The following is a 24,311-nucleotide window of genomic DNA, read 5'->3' as shown; positions in this document are numbered from 1 at the left end:
GCACTTTAATAGATGTCAGCCAGGGATGGAAGTCCAGGTCTGGAGTCAGGAAGACTCATCCTCCTGAGTTTAAATCTGACTTCAGACATTTATTAGCTGTGTGACCCTGGGTAAGTCACTTAACTGTCTGCCTCATTTTCTTCATCTATAACATGAGCTGGAGAAGGAAATGGCCAACCACTCCGGCATCTTTGTGAAGAAAATCTCAAATGGGGACACAAAAAGTCAGACACAACTGAAAAATACCTGACTGAAATAAATGCTTATCGACCAATTTATCTGATTATGGTAAAGGACTCAACAATTTTAAGATCTCTTCCAACTCGGATATTCTATGTTCTTCCTTCAAATCAAGAATTAGGGCGTTCTGAGATTTTTTTCTAATGTTTTCTCACCAGGAAATGTGGAATAGGACACCAAGATGTCACTCGGGGTCGGTAAATTGGCCACAGCATCTGGTTGATCAAAGTTAATCTGAAAAGGGGTGGCGTCTGGCTCCAGATCACTGCCAAAGAAGTTGTCCTCAAGAGTATTGAAACACACCTGAAATCCATGGTCTTTCTGATCTGCAGGCAGAAAGAAGAAGTATCATCATAAAACAAGTCAGTAGCGATCAATGGTGTGCTTGTAAATGTTTAACTGCCAGCTCTGATATACTTTGAAGTTTAATCTTAATTTTCTCCATGACTTTCTTAAGTACAGGTCATCACAAAACAAGGGAGCCCTGAAATGTAATACTTGCTAATGTCTGAGATCTAAATACTCATACTGAAAATTTAGCAAAAAGTTCTTGGGAGTCCATTCAAGCTGGCTCCAGTATACCCAAAGTCACAATCCTCCTTTTAAAAGAAATATTAAGGAGGCAAAGAATTGGGAGTTGAGCCAATCAACTGTAGGGAATGGCTGGACTAATTAGAGCGAATGAAGGAAATGGAACACATTTATTGTGCTGTAAGAAGTAATGAAAGGGATGGTTTCAGAGAAACTTGAGAAGATAAAGAGATACAAATTGAAGTAAGCAGAACCAAGCAAACAATTTATACAAGAACATCAATGTTGTAAAGACAAACAACTGGAAAAACTGGAAAAGTCTGTTCAATGTAAATTCCAGAGGACTGCATGATTCTAGTGACTTGTGGTAAAACATGGGTCCTGAGAGAGACCTGAGAGGATGATTTATTTTTTTGACCATAGCCAATATAAGAAACTTTTTGTTTTAATATACTTGTTTATATGTTCATTTTCTTTCTCAATGGGGGACAGAAGGTGAACTTTCTTTGAATTAAAAATAATTAAAATTTCATTAAAAATAAGAAAACTTTTTATGTTCTCAGAAAAAATTGGAAGTATTAGATTTAACATATTTTAACATGTTTAACACATATTGAATTGCTTGCCATCTAGGGGAGGGGATGGGAGAAGGAGGAGAAAATCTGAAACACAAAGCTACGCAAGGGTCAATGTTGTCAAATTATCTGTGCACATGTTTTGAAAATAAAAACCTTATTAACATATTTAACATGTATTGGTCAACCTGCCATCTGGGGAAAGGGGTGGGGGGAAGGAAGGGAAAAGTTGAAACAAAAGGTTTTGTAACTGTCAATGCTGAAAAATTACCCATGCATATATCTTGTAAATAAAAAGCTATAATAAAAAAAAGAAAAGAAAAGGAAAAGCTTTAAAAAATAATGGAAGCTAGAAATATTAAGAAAAATAAAATAGGCATCAACATAGATTGGAGGATGGCTATAGAAATGGTAGTGTGTTAATGTAGTGAAATACTATTGCGTTGTATGAAACAAAGAATATAAAGAATACAGAGATGCATGGGAAGAATTATATGAACTGATGCAAATCAAAAAAGCAGAACCAGGAAAACAATCTCCACAAGGAAACAATAAGAACAAAGCAGTGAAAACAGAAGGATGTGAAATCATAATGACCAATCCTGACCTTCAAAGATAAGATATAAAAGGTATCCTTCCTCCTTCTTTGGAAAGTTATGGAACACTGCCGATCATGGCTAATTATTTTGGCATCTTGGTTAGTCTTGCTGAATTTATTTTTCCCTCTTATAGTTGCATTTAAACTTTGCAGAGTTTTTTTAAAAATTTATATCATTTTATATCACAATAACCCCGTGTTAGGATTCTTAAAAGGTGCTAAGTCACTGGAATGGATATAATTATCTAATTAGCATGGTTCAGTAGGATTGATCTGACCCTACAAGGAGATATTATGGGCCAGAACTTGAAACAAGGTATTGAGTGGAATTGAGGAGACAATGGTTAAATCTAGTTTAGCATTGATTTAATCCTACAACAATGGTTTCCTAGTGATGATCAGTGTGGAACATATAAGCGAGAAGTTCTGAGGGTCAAGGGGACTTTGGGAGATTCACAACTAGGACTGACTTCCGGGACATTCACAATCCCATAGTCTTGGAGGTGGAGTCTGATTCATTCCCACTTCCACCTTTGTGCTGGCTGGAGACATTGGGAAGACAAGAGGCCGAAGCTGGAAGAGACAAAGGACTAAAGGCAAGAGCTCTCGGGAACCAAGGAGAGAGGAAGGCCTCCAGAAAACTAGCCAAGCCCCAAGTGAAGGAGATAAGATTTTGGAAGATACAAAAAAAGGATCTAGACTTTAACTCGTGGCTGCCTTTGAGGTGATTATTGAAACTGAACTGAAACTAAGGCTGCTCCCAGAAGCTCTCCAAGAACTCTGCTCCAGAGAACGATTACAACTTAGACAAGACAACATTACAACCCCAGGAGGGAAATTTTGAGGAAACTATTAAGGAAACTGAGGCAGACAGAAGTTAAGAGATTTGCCCAGTTTTTCACAGCTAGTTAAGTGTCTGGAGAGAAGGGGAGGGAAAAAAAAGGGAGGAAAGTAAATCAAAGGAGAATTCCAAACAGGTATAGCAAAGAACAGAACAAAAACATTTTTCTTAATTTGTTATTTCCCAATTTTGTCATAGAAGCATCTGGTTCTACATTATCTTGTTAAATGCTAGGAGTAGGATTCTACTCCTCATTCTATGTGTTTATTTGATTTCTTTCTGTCACCAATTATTAAAATTTATTATTGGGGGGGGGTTGATGAGGTAATCAGGGTTAAATGACTTGCCAAGGTTCACCCAGCTAGCAATTATTATTTTGGGGCTTTTTTTTTTTTTTTTGGTGAGGTAACCAAAGTTAAATGTCTTGCCAAGGGTCACCCAGCTGGTAAGTGTCTGAGATTGGATTTGAACTCAGATGACTTTTCCTGATTTCAGGCCCAGTGCTCTGTGCACTTTGGCACCTTTAGCTGACCCTTGCACATAGTAGGCACTTAATAAATAATATTATACATTATTTATAAATATAGTTTATGTTATATAATAATTATATTAAAATAAATTTAATAAAAATGAAATAATAAATGTTGTATTACTATATAATATAAATAAATGATTGCTTCCTTCCACTCTCAATATAAGCATTTTTAAACATAAGAGAAAAAAAGTCCAAACTTATACAAGTCCCTTCATGGCTTTGTACATATATCTCTCTAACTCTAAACATTATGAAGCCCCAGTTTCATGGAATTCTCTTTTAAAAAGATATTTCAGTCTCCTCTGAGCAAGGAACCAGAGTTAAGCATTCATTTTTTGCTTCATCAAATCGAGTAAACACTCACTTAACTTGCACCTAGCAAAAATCACTTTTTCTAAAACTTTTCCCTCCCTCTTTCATTCCTCTATTCAAGTTTTCCTCTCTCAGTTGGTCACAAAGGAATGTTGACAGATAACATCACCTGAAATATCAAAGAGAATTCTTCCTTCTCTTAGGGTCTATCAACTGCCCGATCTCTTCTGGGCACGGATCAATCTTAAATGAGTTAATCCAGATCAAAGGCAATTAGCTATGTGGTATAGTACAAAGAGTTCTTAACTTGGAATTAAGAAGATGAGGCTTCAAAGCCAGTCTCTGACATGTTCTCAGCTGGGGCAAGTACCTTAACTTTTCTCATTTTTTTACCAATTTGAAAAATGGAGAAAATAACAGCACCTCCCTCAGAGAGTTGTTGTGAGGACCAAGTGGTGGCTGGAAATGTTAAAGCACTATAAAAATGCTAACTATTATTATTATTCATAATTATTACCCTTGGCAGGTTGCCTCCCTAACTACTTCAGGGAAGAATCTTTCTTCAGCTAATCTAGAGAGGCAGGAGCAGTGATGTGGTTTATGATGTGAGATACACCATCAAACGATGGGGTTCAAGCACCAACATGCAGGGAAAGTAGATAGGCAGGCTCAATCCTGAAAGGGACTTAGCACCCTAAGTGAGTTAGCTGTAAGGGGGAGACGTGGGGCTGGGAAGCAGAGTGGAGTCAGGGGAGACACCCCATGGCGTGGGGGAAGCATGAGGCAGAGTGTCATGGTGGACTGACCCAAAGGAAGGCAGCCATAGATTTTATAGGGAAAATGTAACTTTGGGGATAAGACTGGGACTTTTGACAAGGCACGGCAAGGTGAGACTGCTCCAGACCTCCCCAGAGGGTGGATGTCTCAGGAGTTTGACATAACTTGAATTTCAGACTGGAGGACTTCCCCAGAGGGTGGGACCCAGAGAGCTGAACGGATCTCTACAATGCCTTCTCCCAGGATTAATTTTTATCAATTCAATCAAATTTATCAAATTCAATCAGATTTATCAAATCAAAACTTTATCAATTTTATCAATTATTTTTATCCATGTGACTAACCCCACCTAACACTAGAACCTCATCATTGACATTGATAATCAAAGGACAACTGATAAGGTTTTGCTTTCAGGTGTTTACAAAGCCTTCAAGCAAGGATAAAAGGAAAAATGCTTTCTGGATATTTCTAAAAGAAGGGAGTAAGAAGTTGGTGTGTGGGAGGAAAAGGCCTGATTTGAGAGGGAAGAGAGATCTGAGAAGTGGACAAAAGCTTTTTCCTGGGTTCTGAGACAGCAGCAGAGAGATGGGGAAGCACTCACCGCCACCACAGGCCTGGATAAAGAAAAGCTTGGGTTTCCCTCCCAGGCTGGGGCATCTGGACCCACTGAAGAAGTTCACAATCTTCTCCACTGAAATGGAGGCTCCGTCCGTGCCGCAGATGGCTCCAGGAAACTGGATGTGACTGGACTGAGGAAGGAATGACAAAAGTCACAACCCACACTTCTTTCTTCAGCCCTTGGGGGTCTCCAGAGCACTTCTGCACACAGTCCCACTCTGAGGTTCTACTAGCCCCGTTTTATAGGTGAGGTAAGAGGCCCCCAGAAGTTAAATGGCTCCCCCAACAAAGGAGACTGTTAGGGCTGGGACAGGATCTGAATCCAGGGCCCTAAGGATGGTGCTCTCTCCCCCCAGGTCAAGCTGCCTCAGAGCACGAGGTGCCAGGACTCCCATGCCCAGTGTTCCCAAAGGGGATCCTTCCTCCCTCCGGCTCAGGGGCAGGGCTGTGTGTCAGGGGCAGGGCTGTGGCCATGGGCATGGGGAAGGAAGTCCCCTGCTCTCCCTGTAAGAGATAAGGGGGATAGAGTCAGGGACACAGACCTGGGCTGGGCAGGGCCATGGACCCCAGGTCCTACTCGACAAAGGAGCCTGGGAGGCCCCAGAAGGGAAGTGACCCTTTAAGGCCTTCAGCCTTCCTTTGAGAGCAGGGGGATGGGAAGAGTGAGTGATGTCAGGAAGAACTTGCTAACACCTAGAGCTGGCCAGGCTGTGATGGGCTACCTGGGCTTTTGGGAGCCCCTTTGGAAGGATGCATGGTCAGGTGTGCTGATGCTAGCCAGCATCTACAAGGTGTGGAAAGGTTTGCAAAGTCTCTTACCTAGGGGATCTCACTTGATCTTCTCAGCAACCTCGAGAAGTAGACCTCATTGTCAAGTCCATTTTACAGATTAGGAAAACAGAGGCTGAGAGAAAAGTCACTAGCCCAGGATCACACGGCTAGGAAGTGACTGAGTCAGGATTTGAACCCAGCTTTTTCAGGCTCAGAGGCTCTCCCCACTATTCCAACCTACTCTACAGAACGTACATTTTTGAGCAGCTCAAACCTGGGGGATCAGTCCAGTGTAGGGAAGGAAACCCAGCAAGGAAATAACATCTCCCAGGGCAAAATTTGCCCCTGCTCCATCATTTCCTCTTTCCTGGTCACCTGGGACCCTGATAGATTAGTGGCTGGCTCAGGATGAGACAAGCATTCCTCAAAGGCAAAGTTTGAACTCAGGGCTTCCTGGCTCCAAAGCCGCTTCTCTATCCCAGTAGAACAGCTGCTTCTGTCAGTCTATGATGAGTTAATTTAATTAACTGGGAAGCTCCTGGAGACTTTGTATAGAACAAACCCACTTCTTCATCCTCCACAAGCAATGTCGGTACAAAAGCTAGGAGGATGTTCTGAGTGGTCCTTTTACAAATACTGCACATGAGCACTGAAAAGTAAGATGATCAAGCTGGGTGACCATGTAAAAATGGGATCACTGGGCTCGCTCCCTCAAATCATGACCCTACAGGATGTTCATGAGGAATATTCTGTCTGTCTCAGTAAACTCACCTGTAAAATGGGGATAATCTTTGTAACTGTAAGGTATCCCAGAAATGTAGACTAAGAACAGTGATGATGTAGAAAGGCTTTAGGAGTTGAATTCAAGGTATCTGAGCTCAAACCCCACTTCTAATATTCTTCAGCTATGTGACTCTAGGGCTCAGTTTCCATACACAAGTGTCCCCAAAGTCTTAATAATCAATAAATAATACATAAGCCATTAAAGCTTCAAACTGCCTTAGGACTGAGAAGAGGTCCTGGATAAAAAAAAATCAGAGGATTGGACCAAATGACCTCTAAAAATTTCAATCCAGGTCTTTATCTTAGGATTTTAATTATTTTCAGGAGTTTATTCAGAAGGATCATAGGATCTTTGCTTTATAATTGGAAGGGAAATCAGAGGTCACCAAAACCAAAGCCATCATCTTCCACAGGGGGGATGGAAGGCACAGAGAGGTTAGGGAACTGCCCAGGATCACACAGCTGGCAAGTTCTGAACTCATACTCTGAGCTCTCCAAAACAAGGGAAGGCACATCTGGTTACAAAATCTGTCTCTTCCTCCCAAGCACAGAATAAAAGAGTAATTCCAAAAGTAAGAGAGCATCAAGAACTATGGGGATCCCTCATTCTGTGTATACCAGGGGCTTCCTAATCTGTGAATCTCTTTCTCCCCAGGAGAATGTAAGCAACCTGAGGATGGGCAATGTCTCACTTCCCTCTTGGAATCTCCCAGCCCAGAGAGGGCCTCAGGTGGGAATTTAAGAAATGTGTCTTTTTAAGACTTCAGGCAGACAAGTCAGAAGCCTGAGGGGACCTTCACCAAAGAATGTTTTTACCTGACGACCATGAGATAGAATGATCACCACGCAGCAGTCCAGGGCACTGTGGTCCCTCTGGGCCAGGTGCTGCAAGGTTGTTCCCATCGCCTGTGGGCAAGAAGACCACTGTAAGTCAGAAGACCGAGGTCCCGGACTCCCCAAGACATCCCACATCCCCCATGACTCCCCGTTCAACTGTCAGGAGGAAAAAGCCAGAACCCAGAATGTGACCAGGAACAAAGACAGACATTGGGAGAGGGGGAAAAAACCAGAGTGAAGACCACAGGCCACTCATCCAGTGCAGGCCCATGCTAGGCCCTCCCCAGATCTGAAGAAAGCTTTCAGTATGGAGGCCCAGGACCGTCTAAGACCCTCTATAGACTTCTCTGGTTAGAATTTCACTTTACTGAGAGACTCCCTGGCTTTAGAGAGATGGGGGGATGAAAGGGAAAAAAGAATAAAGTAAAAAATGCCCAACAGAAAACAAAAGAATAATCCACAAGGAAGCAGATGGACACTCATGAGTATAATTTCTTCTATTATTTCATGAGCTTTCTTGAAATAGAAATTTATTGTTATATATTTTGAAACCTCCCTGATGTTCTGTTGGGCACATGACAATGTTTTGTTTTTTATTTTCCTTTTTTGTCTTTTTTCTATTTTGTTTTTTTTACAATAAATAACTTGAAAAAAAAAAAAAAAGAGAGAGCGATTAATAGAATAATCTAGATGAGACGCGATAAAGTCTAAAACTAAACTGGTAATTCTGAGAGAGAAAAAAAGAGTCCAAAACAAGAAATAACATGAAGATACCTAGGGAAATATTTGGTCTGGTTATTTGAGGAGACAATGCTAAGATTAGGAATTTAGGATTTTTATTAAAGTCTTCCTTGATTTTTTTGCCTGTCCAGAATGACTTTCCTACTTGAATCTTAAGCAGCAAGATGGTGAAGAAGATAGAGCACTGATTCTGGAGTCAGGAAGACGCATCTTCATGAGTTCAATCCAACCTCAAGACACTTACCTTGGCCAAATCGCTCAATTGTTTACCTCAGTTTCCCCATCTGTAAAATGAGCTGGATAAGGAAATAGCAAACCATTCCAGAAGAAAATCCCCAAATGAGATCAGGAAGAGTCAGCTATGACTGAATAACACCGCCAGAAAATGGCCATCTGTGATTATTATTTTATCCTATAATATCTACAATAAACATCTGCGTTAGTGTCCTATTCCCTAATAGACTATAAACTCCATGGAGCAAGGCCATTTCTTATCTTAACTTCATTTCTCTCAAAGATGTTAGAATAGACTGTCCGTTGGGGCTATTTAACAAATATAAAGAAAATTTCTTAATAATGAAAAACACCCAAAAGTGGAATTAGCTCCACAAAGATATAGTGAGCTCCCCATCAGTGGAAATAATCAAACAGAGGCCTGACCACTTGTCAGAGATATTAATTCAATTGTTTTCAGTTGTGTCTGACTCGTTGTAACACCATTTATGATTTTCTTGGCAAAGATATTAAGGTATGTTACTATTACCTTCTCCAGCTCACTTTTTACAGATGAGGAAACTGAGGCAAATAAGTAAGTAGAATCAATAGAACATTGTACATGGCAACAACAAGACTATGTGATGATCAATTCTGATGGACTTGGCTCTTCTCCATAATGAGATGATTCAGGCTAATTCCAATAGACTTGTGATGGAAAATGCCATCCACATCCAGAGAGATTATTATGGGGACTAAATGTAGATCACAACATAGTATTTTCACCTTTTGTTGTTGTTTGTTTGCTGGTTTTTTCTTTCTCATTTTTTTTTTTTCCTTTTTGATCTGATTTTTCTTGTGCAACATGATAAATATGGAAATACATTTAGAAGAATCGCACATGTCTAACGTATATTAGACTGCTGTCTAAGGGAGAGGGTGGGAGGAAGGAGGTAGAAAAATTTGGAACAAATGGTTTTGCAATGGTGAACGCTGAAAACTATCTTTGCATGTATTTTGAAAAAATAAAAACTTATTATTTAAAAAACAAAAAAAATTTTTAAATACATATAGGTTCTTTTTTCCCCCGGATCATCTTTGTAAATAGACCACATAATGATTCCTAAGGGAAGACTTTGTGGAAAAGGTGTCCTCTGAGCATGAATTCAGAAAGACAGGGTCTCTAAGGAATAGAGACGGGGAGATCACATAGCTACTAAGTATCAGAGGAAGAATTTGCAAGTTTTCCTAGCTCCAAACCTAAGCTCTATCCACTATCCAGGCTGCCACTGTCTCCCAGTCTGGCCTGCCCCTACTTCCTGCTATGGGGGAGCACAGGGGTCCATCTCCTTGATTTTTTCCCATCTCGGTCTAGTTCTCCAGCCTCCACTTGCATTTTGTGTCTGACCTTGGTTGGAGAGAACAGAGGTCAATGAGGAGATGTGTGGTTAGCCGCCCTGGCCAGGCCCTGCCTCTCCCAGGGAAGCTGGCCCCAAAAAAAACATTACCTTTGCAGTCAGATTGCACTCGACCTCCACAGCAAAATGCAGTGCTTGGAAGCGTTTCTGCATCTTTTCACAGTCAATGTTGGAGCCAGTTCGGACAGAAAGGCCTGAAGCAGCACTGAAGTCCACATTGTTGATGATGAGGCAGTAGCCACATGGGTCTGAGGTCAGAGGATACACCTGTCCAACCTGGAAGAGGGAAAAGGAGAACCCGGGCCAGCTCCCCAAAGAGAAAACAACCCTTGGAACGGATCACGCTAATTACTTGGGTGTGATGATGCTAATCAGGGCTCCTATAAGAAAACCAATGTGAACAGATGTAGAATAAAACAAACAGAACCAGGAAAAACAAACCTCAAAAAAAAAAAAAAAAAAAAAAAAACAAGAACAACAAGAACTGATATAAAATTTAAACTTAATTTGATTTAAATTTAAAATTAGATTTAAAAACTGAATACTAATTATAATGACCCAGTTTAGTCTCCAAGAAAAAAGGAGAAAATGTACCTCAATCCTTTCTTTGTACAGTTTGGGGAACCATGCAAATGGAACATTGATCAATTTTGCTGAGCTATTTTTTTTTCAGTTTTATTTTTTGTTATTGGGGATGTCTCTCAAAGGTGTGGGAGAAGAGGACATATTTGAGAAAAGGAGGATGGAAAAATGAAAGCCATCAAAATAATTTTACATGATGCTAGGGAGAATAATAATATAATCTTAGAAACAGTTAGTTGCCTTTTCATTAGCCCTACAGGGAAATATCTGTGGGCAGGGACTGGTACAAGGTCGATGAAGAACACAAAGGGGAGAGTGGACTAATACTTAATACTCACCATACCAAGATTTTTCCCACCTTTGGCCTGTGGAGGCCCAACAGCACCTGTGTTAAGCATTTCAAAAAAACAAGGTATGAATAGAAAGAATAAGCCCATTTGCACTAACCCATTCACAGCACAAGTATTCGTAAGAGCAAAAAGCTGAAAAATAAAATCCAGTAAATTCAGAACCAAAAAATCTACAAGCAGGATAGGACACTGCTTACCATCAGCTCCAACCTGTAACTGAAAAAAAAGATCCCCCACCTAATTTCTTCTGTGTATAGCTTGTTTTTCCATAGTTCTTTGCATGTTGTCCCCCCATCAGCTCATGAGCTCGTCACCATGTATTTTTAGCTTTCTTTACATCCCCAGGGATGAGCACAGTGGTACAAGGTAGGTGCTTAATAGATGCTTGTATTTACCATTTTGATGCTTAATGCCCTCCTAGTTCTGCCCTGAGACCAAACATAACACCCATAGTACTTCACACAGTTGAGCACAGTTATCATATAGATCACTGCCTCCCCGTTCACCATGGCTGCCCTCCGTTGGGATTTTCTCCAGTGTAGCTCTATCCTTCTTAAAATGTGCTGTCCCATGAATATGGAAATATATTTAGATGAATTGCACATCTTAACTTTTATCAAACTGCTTGCTGACTTAGGGAGGGGGAAAAGGGGAGAATCTGGAATACAAAGTTTTGCAAAGGTTAATGTTGAAAACTATCTTTGCATGTATTTCCAAAAGTAAAATACTATTAAAAAATAAAATGTGCTGTCCCAAAATGATCACAATACTAGAGATATAGTCACTGATCAAACTCATGGTCTAGAATATAAGGAAATATCAGTGTTGTAAGAAAGAAAGGCGCTAGAGAAGGAAATGGAAAACTACACTAGTATCGTTGTCAAGAAAACCCCAAATGGAGTCATGAAGAGTCAGACATGACTGAAAATAAGTGAAAACAACAACATGAAATAGTGCAGATGAGGAATTCAGAGAAACATGGAAAGATTCGAATGAACAAAGAGCAAAGAAATCAGGACCAAATGAACAAAACATAAAATGGCAACCATGATGGAAAGAAGGCAGGAAGGAAAGACAACAGAATTCCACTGAATCCACAATGGTTGACTTGCGTCCAGGGGATTATCACTAAGCTAACTCCATGTTTGTCATTCACTTCCTTTCTTTTAAGAAATGGCAAAATGGGGCAGCTGCATGGCACAGTGGGTAGAGCACCAGCCCTGAAGTCAGGAGGCCCTAAATTCAAATGTGGCCCCAGACACTTGACACTTCCTGGCTGTGTGATCCTGGGCAAGTCACTTAACCCCAATTATCTCAGCAAAAAAAAAAGAAATAGTAAACTTTTATTACAAATCTCAATTCTTGAGTAGGGGAGTGAGGAGGAAATAAAAAAAGATATTTTTAAAAATGTTAAGGAAGTGGTGAACTCCAAAAGTACAATGTGCTGTCACTCATAAATGTTGGCATATGACTGATTATTTTTTTCTTTTTTTAGAGAAAGACTTCAAGAGAACTTGACTCCAACAACAGACTCCCACCCCGGATCCTGAACTTCTGATTAATCAGAGCTCACACCATCTTCCCTAGACCGACACCCACCATGCCTTTTCTGGGGTATCTCCATATAAGGTTGTCAGTCAACAAGCATTTCTGAAACATCATGTAGTAGGCAGTGTCCTGAGCATTGGAACTCTGGTCCCTGCCCTCATGGAGTTTACACTCTAAAGGGCAGAAGCAGGGAACATGCCAAAATAAATATGATGTAAATAGGAGATAATCGCAGAGGGATCTTACAGAAGATCTGAGGGATCTGAGCTGAATCTTGGAAGAAGCCAGGGGTCACAGGGGAGAGGGGAGAGCATTCTAAGCATGGGAGACCACCAGGGGGAAAGCCTGGAGTCGAGAAACAAGGCAGAAAATTATTATGTACATGGAGGAGAATGAAGTATAAGAAAACTGGAAAGGAAGGAAGAAAAAAATTCTATTTGATCCTATCCTCCACCCCAGTTCAGTTTCTAGCTATCACCATTGCTATTCAATATTGTATTAGAAAAGCTAGCTTTGGCAATAAGACATGAAAAAGAGATTAAAGGAATTAGAGTAGGTAATGAGGAAACCAAATTATCACTCTTTACAGATGATATGATGGTACACTTAGAGAACCCCAGAGATTCTCTTAAAGAGCTATTAGAAATAATCCACAATTTTAGCAAAGTTGCAGGATACAAATAAATCCACTTAAGTCATTAGCATTTTTATACATCCCTAACAAAATCCAGCAGCAAGTGATACAAAAAGAAATTCTATTTAAAATAACTGTTGATAGTATAAAATATTTAGGAATTTATCTGCCAAGTGAAAGTCAGGAACTATATGAGCAAAACTACAAAACACTTTCCACACAAATAAAGTCAGCTCTAAGCAACTGGAGAAATATTATGTGCTCATAGACAGGTCGAGTGAATATAATAAAGATTACACTACTCCTTAAACTAATCTATTTATTTAGTGCTATACCAATCAGACTCCCAAGAAACTATTTTAATGACCTAGAAAAAATAACAATAAATGTATCTGAAAGAACAAAAGGTCAAGACTTTCAAGAGAACTAATAATAAAAAAAAAAAAAAGAAGAGCAAATGAAGGTGGCCTAGCTATGCCAGACCTAAAACTATGTTATAAAGCAGCAGTCACCAAAAGCATTTGTTAAGAAATAAACTAGGTGATCAGTGGAATAAGTTAGGTTCAAAGGACAAAATAGTCAATGACTATGACAATCTAGTGTTTGACAAATCCAAAGACCCCGGCTTTGGGGATAAGAATACACTATTTGACAAAAACTGCTGGGAAAACTGGAAATTAGTATGGCAGAAACTAGGCATGGACCCCCACTTAACACCATATTCCAAGATAAGGTTGAAATGAGTTCATGATTTAGACATAAAGAATAGATTATAAACAAATTAGAAGAACACAGGATAGTTTACCTCTCATATTTGTGGAGTAGGGAGGAATTTATGACCAAAGTAGAACTAGAGATCATTATTGGTCACAAAATAGATAATTTTGATAATATTAAGTTTAAAAGTTTTTGTACAAATTTCCTTGCTTGTCATTTTTATCTTCCGCGCATAACTCCTGGCCCATTGTAATCACTTAAATGAAGTTTCATCATTTTTGTACATTCATTCAGAGATATCTAATGGAAAGTGATTGTTATAATAAAGTGATTTAATTATTTTAAATATAGGTATGACACAGACATCAACTTAACTTAAGTTACTAAGCTCTATATTAAGCACCAAGCACTAAGACATAACAAAAAAGCCCAGCTGATACTGAAGATTACAATCAATATATAGCATTTTAATTTTATATCATATATTAATATAATATTTTATATATTTATTTTACTTATTTATTATAATATAAAGAAATAAAGTAAATGTAATATTTATTTAATATAAAGTAAAGATAAAGTCTCTATACAGGAATTTCCAGAATAGCACTCAGACTACTATTAACAGGGGACAGGGCTGTGGATCAGAAAAGGCCTCTTGTACAATATATCACTTCTGCTTGGCTTTGAAGAACACTGTGGGGGCCAAGAAAGAAGGGATCATCACTAGCACCAAGAAGCTAGAGTTTGATGTAAGAATAGGTTGTCCAAACATTAACCCTTTAAGGACCAGAAACAAGAAATTGGAGGGGCTGTTGACCTCCACATGATAGGTGGAACTGAGACAACAAAAGTGAGGAAAAGTGAGAACTTTGGGCTTTGAAAATACCAAAGGCCTGGAAATGGCTAAAAAGGATACTATGGAAGAAATTCAGGGTCTTGGTGATGATGATTCCCCAAAAAAATCTCTTTCAAAAGCCTAAAACGTGTACTCAGAGAGCTCTAGGAAAAGTTCACTGATGAAGCACAAGAAATAATTAAAATGAGCAGCACAAAGAGGAAGTATCAAGAGGAGTTCCTGAGGATCGTGGAAAAGAGTAGGCTCTCATTCTTCAAATGATAAATAGTCAAAGGATATAAACAAACACTTTTCATGGCTATCAGCCCAAGACTTAGGAGGACCTGAATTTAAATCCAGCCTCAGATACTAAGCTGTGTGACCCTAAGCAAGTAACAATATCAACTGCCTCCAAAAAAAAAAATTTTTTTTAAGAAAAGGAAAGGAAAAGGAAAAATTCTCTAGCTCACCAATAATTAGAGAAATGCAAATTAAAACAATTCTGAGGTACTATCTTACTCATCCAATTGGCAAAGTTGACAAAAAATTTTTAAAAGGGGAGGGGGAAGATGACAAATATTGAGTTGTAGAAAAACAGATACATTAATACAACTTGGGTGGAGCTAGAAACTAGTCTGATTATCAGTCTGGACTATGCTCCCAAAGCTATTATATGTACATCCCTTTGACCCTGTGATGCTGGTACTAGTCCTGTATCCCAAAGAGATCAAAGAATGAGCTTTGGGCTTTGAGGAACAAAGATGTGAAAAGCAGCTTTTTCATTGGGGAATGGAATGGAAAATGAGGAGGTTCCCATCAACTGGAGAATGGTTAAACAGTATGAAACATGCATGTGATGGAATACTATTGTGCTGTAAAAATAATAATGAGGAGGATGTGGATGGTTTCAGAAAAGCTGGGAAGAATTATATAAACAGAAGCAAACCAGGAGACCAACTTATACAAAACAGGCATATTGTAAAGATAAGCAATCCAAAAAAACAACCATAATTCCAGAGGACTCAGGAGGAAATACATAACCCATTTCTTGAAAAAGACCCTATGGTATCAGAAGGTAGATTGAGGTCTAGTTTTGGACATGGCCAATGCAGGAATTTGTTTTGCTTAACTACAAATGTCTGTAACTGGTTTTGTTTTTCTTGCTTTGTAAATAATACAAAGTAAGAACTGAAGTGGGAACAAAGAATATTTTCTTTAAGGTTCTGGTGTGTGAAGAATATTCTGGGAATTGATTCTCTTCTTCTGTTCCAATTGAATGATCCCAAACTCTCAAAATAGTTCATTGCTTTAGATCTTTTCCTTGTTGACAGAATCACAATCAGTCAGAAGTCCCATTAAAAGTGTTTTCTATGTTTTGTGACAACGGAAGAATGTTCAGAGAAATCTGCCTCTGTCTTCCTTCATTAATTAGTACTCTCTCCAGGCTCATTTCACAGTTCTCAGTCTGGTTTACTGGCACTGTAAATGCCTAGTGTGGATGTGGAACCCCAGCTCATCTAATCTCTAGTCCAGCACTCTTGCCCAGGAAACCAGGAGGTCCCTCTCTATATATATACTTATATCCTTCTTTCAGGGCCTTAGATGGTTCTAGAAACAAAATGGCTCTGGCATAATTGAGAAGGGAACAGAGGCCAGACTTCTCCTGGTTGGAGGTAAATATGAATTCATAAGAATTTGTTAAACTGGGCCCAAGGCCAGGCCCTGGGGGTACAATGAAAAAAATGAAATAATCCCAGTTCCTAAGAAGCTTATGGGCTAAGACCTCAGCTGTGTTCTGAGATAATAAGAAATATTTATTATGCCAGAGTCCCAGAAGTCTTTGATCTCACTTGGATCAAAGATTTAATCAGCTTTCTTGAAATTATTTATTCAGTTCCAAGAAGGGAACTGGATTCTCTGAAACTGAGAGATTCAGGCTTCTTTATGGTATCCAAATTAAATGTGGAAGTGTCTTTGTTTAATTTAGATTCTCAAAGAATGGTCCAATGACCTACAGAGGTGCCTAGAAGGTCTGCAAGGCCCAAGTTATTTTTATAATGATATTAAGATGTTATTTGCCTCTTAAAATTCTCTTTTCTTTTCTAAGTGTCTGTGTAAAGTCACATTTTCCAGAAATATTTCAATAAAAACAACATATCACAAGAGACTGAATACAGAAACAAATCTGAGAGTCCAACTGTATTCTATTCAGCCAGATATTAAAGAAGTTTGCAAAACTATGGAAAACAATGCACTCAACCCACTAATTTTTTGTGGAAAATATAGTTATTTCTCATTAAAAATGTATTTATAACATGTAGCAGGTATGTTTTTGTTATTTTTAACTGAATTAATAAGCAAATATTTATGTTTTAATTTCTAATACACAAATATTGAGAGATCAAACATTTCCACATCAATAAAAACTCTTTGGATAATGCTATTCAATAATTTTTAAGAGAGTAAAGGGATCTTAAGACCAAAATGTTCAATAAGGTCTGGTTTATTCCAAGTAAGAGAAGAATCTCTTTATTTAGGGAGGCCGAGCCAAGATGGTAGAGAAGAGAATCTCTTTACTTATCTTTGACCAAAATGAAAGGCCCATAGTTAAAAAGAGTCTCAGGAAGATATTATTCCAGAGGGCGTGATGATATTGACATTATTATTTCTGTTTAAATTCATCCAAAAAAGTTGAGCTTGAATTAGACCTTGTTTCACTCTATAATAGAATGTTGTCTTCTGTTTTAGGATTATTATAAATGTAAGAGGAAATTACTTGAGTGATCAAGAAGTCTGTAAGCAAAGATTACCACCCACAGACAGGAATTAATAAATTATCTCTGACTGACTTTGGCTAAAGTGAATATAGAGTTTTTCTTTCATAGAGTAAGCCAAGGTGAAAGGCTAACTCGACTTTTCCCTCAGGAAATTCAGGTAAATTAAAGAAGGCTGTTAATTGTGGTTTTCTTTTGATTACAAGGAAGGTTCAGTGAGTGAAAGTAGTAGGAAGATATTTACAAACTGATGTGATATATTTTAATATATATAACATATATTGTAGTGCTTGGGAAGGGGTAGAGGGAAGGAGGGGAAAATCTGAACATAAGGGTATGCAAGAGTCAATGTTGAAAAACTACCCGTGCATGTTTTGAAAATAAAAAGCTTAAAAAAAATAACATGGGAAAAAAACTTAAAAATAAAAAAAAGAAACTGATATGAAAACAAAAGTCAACTTTAAAGGATGAGAAAGGAAGAGGTCAGAAATTATGTCATCTGCTGGAAAAGATTTTCATTCAAATAACAAATTTGTGGTGGTTTAAAAAGAAAAAAGAAAAAAAAAAAAAAAGACCATGAATTCTAATCACATAGGGAAGTTACATTGAGCACAAGTAAGAACTGAGCATACATACCCTCTCCGACATCCAAGGATGATGTTCCTTGTTCTTTTTGTTCTTCTTTCTTGCTGGTGGGAATCTTCTCATCTGTAAGAGAAACAGTTCATTTTTTCTGAAGAAAGGCCTACTTCTGAGATTCAAGGTTTCATAGACAATTTTCTCCCCATTCTTCACAAGTTGAAATGTTCATTTTTGTTGATATTTGTTAATTCCAAAAGATAAATTAAAAAAGGAAATTTAATTTTAAAAAAACATAGTTCTATTTCTACCCTCACCCCAAAGCACCATTGGACCAAGACAATCATTGTGGTACATCAAAGAATAAATTATCATAAGAACAGGAAAGGACCTCAGAGGCCATCAAGAAACTCGTTGTACAAATAACAAACTAAGATCAGTGAAATAGATTATTTATTTAAAGACATCAATCTAGTGAGGGAGAAAGGTGAACTTGGGTCCTGAGACACAAGAGTCAGCAAGCTCTGTAATAAAAACAGTGATTTGTTAAGTGGTCCACCAGGAACCAGAAAAATGAAATAAATAAATAAATGGATAAAGTGAATGGAAGACTGGTGAAGGGAGAATAAGGAAGATGGCCAAGGATGATGCAAGATGAAAGGATAGGACCAAAGGATCTCTAAGTTCTCTCCCAACTCGAGTCTTGAAAAATCTCTTGGTATTTCAAACCAAGTCTTGAGAGCTTGCACAGAGAGAAAAATAAAGTGTGGGAGAAAAGAAAGAAAACCACCAACTTAAAATCTTAGGTTCTAATTCTGTCGGGGAAAACTAACTCGGTTCAGATGATAAATCCTTTATCTATAATAGCTAAGAATATATATTTTTCTCCAAAAAATATGCTATTCTTTTTATAGAACCATCTGTATGTTATAGTCATCTTTCTTTTCTTTGTTTCACACTATTTTACTTTGAATAATGCTAGCTTATGACTGCTACTCTTAATTTTATGTCATATTTGAGGTAGACTTCTGCCCACCATACAATCTGCTCCTGCTGGCCAGAATAAACAGCTATTTGTTTTATTCTTAATTGACTCTTTAATGCTGACCCCAGCCTCAAGAACCCAAATAAATAAGCACTGACCCTCATGACTCCCTAAAAAAGTTTCACTACAGTTTCAAGGCCACTAGCCAACAATCCCACAAGCCTAGAAAAGGGTTTTTCCATGCTCAGACACAGAGCTAAGATACAATCTCAAGTCTTTAAGGATGCTGAGGATATTGGATGATCCATCAAAGAAGAGATGTTTAGACTGAAGAAAAAACTTGAGAGATACAACAGAGATATAATATTCAAGGTTCTAAAGAGCTGCCATATGGAACAGGGATTAGTTTTACTCTAATCTAAAACTTTGTAATAATGAAAATTGAAAGGCTCTTTAAACAAAGGCTGGATGAACACTTGGCAGATAACTGTAAAAGACCTACTTAAAGGTTAGAGTCCGTGGTTCATGAAGTGCCTTCACTATTTTGAAGGGCTGAATAAGCATTTACACAGGACCAGCAAAATAACTCTTTGGACAAGTATAGATATGTTGTATTTAAATTATATTTTAACATATTTAACATGTATTGGTCAACCTGCCATCTGAAGGAAAGGGTGGGGAGAAGGAGGGGAAAAGTTGGAACAAAAGGTTTTGCACTTGTCAATGCTGAAAAATTACCTATGTACCTATGCATAAAATTTTTGTAAAAATTAATTAAATTAATTATTATTTTTTAAAGCATTTACATAGTACCTACCACGTGCTGAGCACTTTACAATTACTATCTCACTGAATGTTCAAAACAACCCTGGGAGATCCTCTTATCATCCCATATTTCAGATGACCAAATTGAGGCAAACAGAGGTCAGATGATTTACCTAGCATCATATAATTATTTGAACTCAGGGATCCTTGACTCCAGATCCAGAATTCTATCTACTATACTACCTAGTTGCCTGAGATTCTGTGGGTCTATGAATTTCATACAACATGGGTAAGTTAAACTAGATGGCCTCTGAAGTTCCTACCAATTTTTAACATTTATAATTCCACAGTTTTGGTATTTTTTTTTAAAAAGCCCACCGCATGTTCAAAATCTCACTTCCTAAGTATGGTTTATGTCTCACAACAGAACAAGAACAGATAACTTTTAAAATCCTGAACATCCTTGCAAATATCTAGTTCATCTTCTCTCTAGCCAAGATCAAGAGTATCAATAATTTTGAATTCTGGCATTTATACATTATATAGTATTTCACAGTTTACAAATATTAGCTCATTTAATCTACCCCAACAACCCTAGGAAGTGCCATTTTGTTATCCCCATAAATAGATAAGAAAACTGAGGTTAACCAAGATTAAGAGGCTAATCCAGGGTCACAGAGTCCAGGTCCAGTGTTCTCTGCACCCCTAGCTGTCAGAACCCAGGGCCCCAACCTCTCCCTCTGATACAACTCTAGCCCATCTTTCAGGACTTACTTGTGCCACTTGCTCCCTCAGATCTGTTCATCTCAACTGGTTCGATGTCAACAGTTTCCAGTTGCTGGGTTGTGTTACCTTCACGGAGCAGAGCTGCTAGATCCCATTGGTCAGTGTCTTCCAGACAAGAAATGAAGATGGGAAATGCTTGCTTCCCTCTAGTCTGAAGATCTGTGATCAATCGCCTAGCCTGATCTCTGCGAGTACCAGCGCTCTGTTTGTAAAAACGCAAAGAAAGGAGACACATCAATTACCCAATGGCTTCCACTCATTCTCCATTTCCCAACTGGCCAGAACTATATAAACCACACTCATTTTTTAAAAATTAATAATATTTTATTTTTCCCCAATTACAGATAAAAACAATTTTTAACATTAACATTTTTTTTATTTTTTTTATTTTGAGTTCCAAATTCTAGCTTTCCTTCCCTCTCCTCTCTACTCCTTGAAATAGTAAGAAATATGATATAGGTTATACATGTACAATCAGATAAAACATTTCCATAATAATCATTTTGTACAATAAAACTTGAACAAAATAAAACAAAAAAAGAAAATGAAGAAAATGTACTTTAATTGTTAATCAGTTATCAGTTCTTTCTCTGGAAGCATTTTTCCTCATGAGTTCTTTTATCAGTGTACTGCTGAAAATAGCTAAGTCATCCACAGTTGTTCACTACACAATATTCTGTTACTATGTATAATGTCCTCCTGATTCTGCTTACTTCACTAGATAGCAGTTTGTCTAAGTTTTTTCAGGTTTTTAAAAATCATTCTGCTCACCATTTCTTATAGCACACTAATATTCCAATGTAATTATACTTGTACATCCATTCCCAATTAATGGACATTCCCTCAGTTTTCAATTATTAACCACCACAAAAAGAGCTGTGCTAATTTTTTTGTGGTTGTTGTTGAGGCAATTGAGGTTAAGTAGCATGCCCAGGGTCACACAGCTAGAAGTATTAAGTGTCTCAGGCCAGATTTGAACTCAGGGCCTCCTGACTTCAAGGCTGGTGATCTATCCACTGCATCAATAAGCTGGGCCTTGTGATAAATATTTTTGTACAATATTTTTCTGTCCCCATTTCTCTGTCTTTTAAAAAAAATCTCTTTGGAAAGGAAAGAGGAAAATCAAATTGTTAGTCTCAAAATGAAAGGGGAGAACTATCCACCAATGAAGAGGAAACGAGCAATTATCAGAAGTTAACTTTGCCCAATTTTATGCCAATAAATTTGACAACATAAGTGAAATGGAGGAATACTTACAAAAGTATAGGTTGCCCAGATTAACAAAAGAGGAAATAAATTACTTATATAGTCCCATTTTAGAAAAAGAAATAGGACAAGCTATTAATCAACTCCCTAAAAAATAATCTCCAGGACCAGATGGATTTACATGTGAATTCTACCAAACATTTAAAGAAGAATTAACTTCAATACTAGATAAATAAACTATTTGAAAAAATAGGGACTGAAGAAGTCCTACACCAAATTTCTTTTATGACACAGACATGGTACTTTCTTCAGAGAAAGAAAATTATAGACCAATCTCCCTAATGAATATTGATGCAAAAATCTTAAATAAAATATTAGCAAAGAGACTACAGAAAATCATCCCCAGTATAATACACCACAACCAAGTAGGGCTGAATGCAGGGCTGGTTCAATATCAAGAAAACTATTAGCACAATTGACTATATCAATAACCAAATTAGCAAAAAACATATGATTATCTCAATAGGAGCAAAAAAAGCATTTGATAAAATCCAACATCCATTCCTATTAAACACTTGAGAGTATAGGAACAAATGGACTTTTCTTTAAAATAATCAGTAGCATCTATTTAAAACCATCAGCAAGCATCATATGTAATGGGGATAAACTAGAACCATTCTCAATAAGATCACCATTACTATTCAATATTATACTAGAAATGCTAGCTTTGGCAATAAAAGAAGAAAAAGAGATTAAAGGAATTAGAGTAGGTAATGAGGAAACCAAACTATCACTCTTTGTGGATATGATGGTATACTTAGAGAATCCCAGAGATTCTACTAAAAAGCTATTAGAAATAATCCACAACTTTAGCAAAGTTGCAGGATACCAAAAAAAAAAAAAAAAAAAAAAAAAAAAAAAAAAAAAAAAATCCACATAAATCATCAGCATTTTTATATATCACTAATAAAATCCAACAGTAAAAAATCTCTTTGGGATATAGATCTACCAGTGGTATTACTGGATGAAAAGGTATAAAGTTTTATAACTCTTTGAGCATAGTTTCAAATTGCTCTCCAAGAATGGTTGAATCAGTTCACAACTCCAAGAGAAGTGCACTGATTTTTAAAAGTATTATTTGTAAGTAGCCAAAAGAAAATGAACAGTTTTTAAAAGAAGTGAATAAGTACTTGTTAAGCATATCCTATGTACTAGGCACTATACAATGCAATTTACAAATAATAATTTTTATTTGATCTTCAAAACAACCCTGGCAAGTAGGTGCTATTACAAACCCCATTTTACAGTTGAAAAAACTGGGGTAGACAGGGTCACACAGTTAATACATATTTGAGGTCAAATTTGAATTCAGGCCTTTCTGATTCTACACCCAGTGCTCTGTCTACCTGCAAACTCTCAACACGAAATTTAAAATATTCTGATTCACTAAAAATAAAAGATATGCAAATTAAAATAACTCCCAGGTTTTATCTCACCTCCATCAGGCTGGCAAAGATAACAAGATATTGACTAATTAGCGTTAAATATTGGAAAGGCAGTGATACAACAGTTATCCTAATTACTGTAATTGGCCCAACCACTCAGGAAAGTAATTTGGAATTATACCCAAAGGATCATTAATTATACTCTTTGATCCAACAATATCACTAATAGTCCTACATCCCAAGGAAGTTAAAGCAGAAGGAAAAGTAGCACAGACCCCAAAATGATTTCTAGCAGCACTTTTATAATGTCAACTAAAAAGACAGAAAATGGATGCCTATCAATTTGGGGGCCAGTTTAAGAAACTGAATGTCATTTTTAACCTATATTGGATAACTTCTTGTCTGGGGGGAAGGGGAGAGGAGGGGAAAGGAAGGGAGAGAAAAACACCTGAAACATAAGGTTTTGCAAGAGTGAGTGCTAAAAACTATTTTTGCATGTATTTTGAAAATAAAAAGCATTATTTTTTTTTTTAATTGTGAAAGAAATAGACTATTGTTACACCACAGAATTCTGTGAGTTAGAAGGAATTCATAGGAACTGAGGAAGACCTGGATGAGCAAAGTAAACAAAATCAGGAGAACTATTTACAAAATAAACACAAGAAAAGAAAAGGAATAAACCTTTAAAGATTTCCACTGAGGAAGTGAGAGGGGGGATATGCTTCTTAGCAACAAGTTAGACATGAAGAGAGAAAGAATGAGTCTGGGAAACTGGGCTCCAACCCCAACCCCAATCTGGTAGTAACAGTACAGTAGGCATTGTATATATATAGAATAGATAGATAGATAGATAGATAGATAGATAGATAGATAGATAGATAGATAGATAAACGGCTAGGATGGATGGAGAAGGAAGGAAGGAAGGAAGGAAGGAAGGAAGGAAGGAAGGAAGGAAGGAAGGAAGGAAGGAAGGAAGGAAGGAAGGAAGGAAGGAAGGAAGGAAGGAAGGAAGGAAGGAAGGAAGGAAGGAAGGAAGGAAGGAAGGAAGGAAGGAAGGAAGGAAGGAAGGAAGGAAGGGGAAGGGAAGGAGGGAGGGAGGGAGGGAGAGAGGAAGGAAGGAAGGAGGGAGGGAGGGAAGGAAGGAAGGAGGGAGGGAAGGAGGGAAGGAGGGAGGGAAGGAGGGAGGGAGGGAGGGAGGGAGGGAGGGAGGAAGGACAGCTAGATAGATGGACAGTTAGACAGATATAGAAAGAGATAAATAACTATGTGGATGGATGGATGGATGAATATAGCAGAAAGGGCACTCTGTATT

General features: G+C 37.8%; 1 protein-coding gene across 1 annotated transcript in view; it reads right to left on the bottom strand.

Moving 5' to 3' along the window:
- Positions 1-24,311, bottom strand: part of CASP9 (caspase 9) — a 31,984-nt gene that overhangs the window by 6,025 nt on the left and 1,648 nt on the right. Inside the window, 7 exon segments of the mRNA XM_074306198.1 lie at positions 396-566; positions 5,011-5,158; positions 7,398-7,487; positions 9,881-10,066; positions 10,711-10,757; positions 17,870-17,941; positions 20,337-20,550. Coding sequence (XP_074162299.1) covers positions 396-566; positions 5,011-5,158; positions 7,398-7,487; positions 9,881-10,066; positions 10,711-10,757; positions 17,870-17,941; positions 20,337-20,550 — 928 coding nt within the window.

This window comes from Sminthopsis crassicaudata, chromosome 3, assembly GCF_048593235.1.
Source record: "Sminthopsis crassicaudata isolate SCR6 chromosome 3, ASM4859323v1, whole genome shotgun sequence".
Taxonomy (NCBI): Eukaryota; Metazoa; Chordata; class Mammalia; order Dasyuromorphia; family Dasyuridae; genus Sminthopsis; species Sminthopsis crassicaudata.
This window is presented reverse-complemented; position numbering and strand designations above follow the sequence as displayed.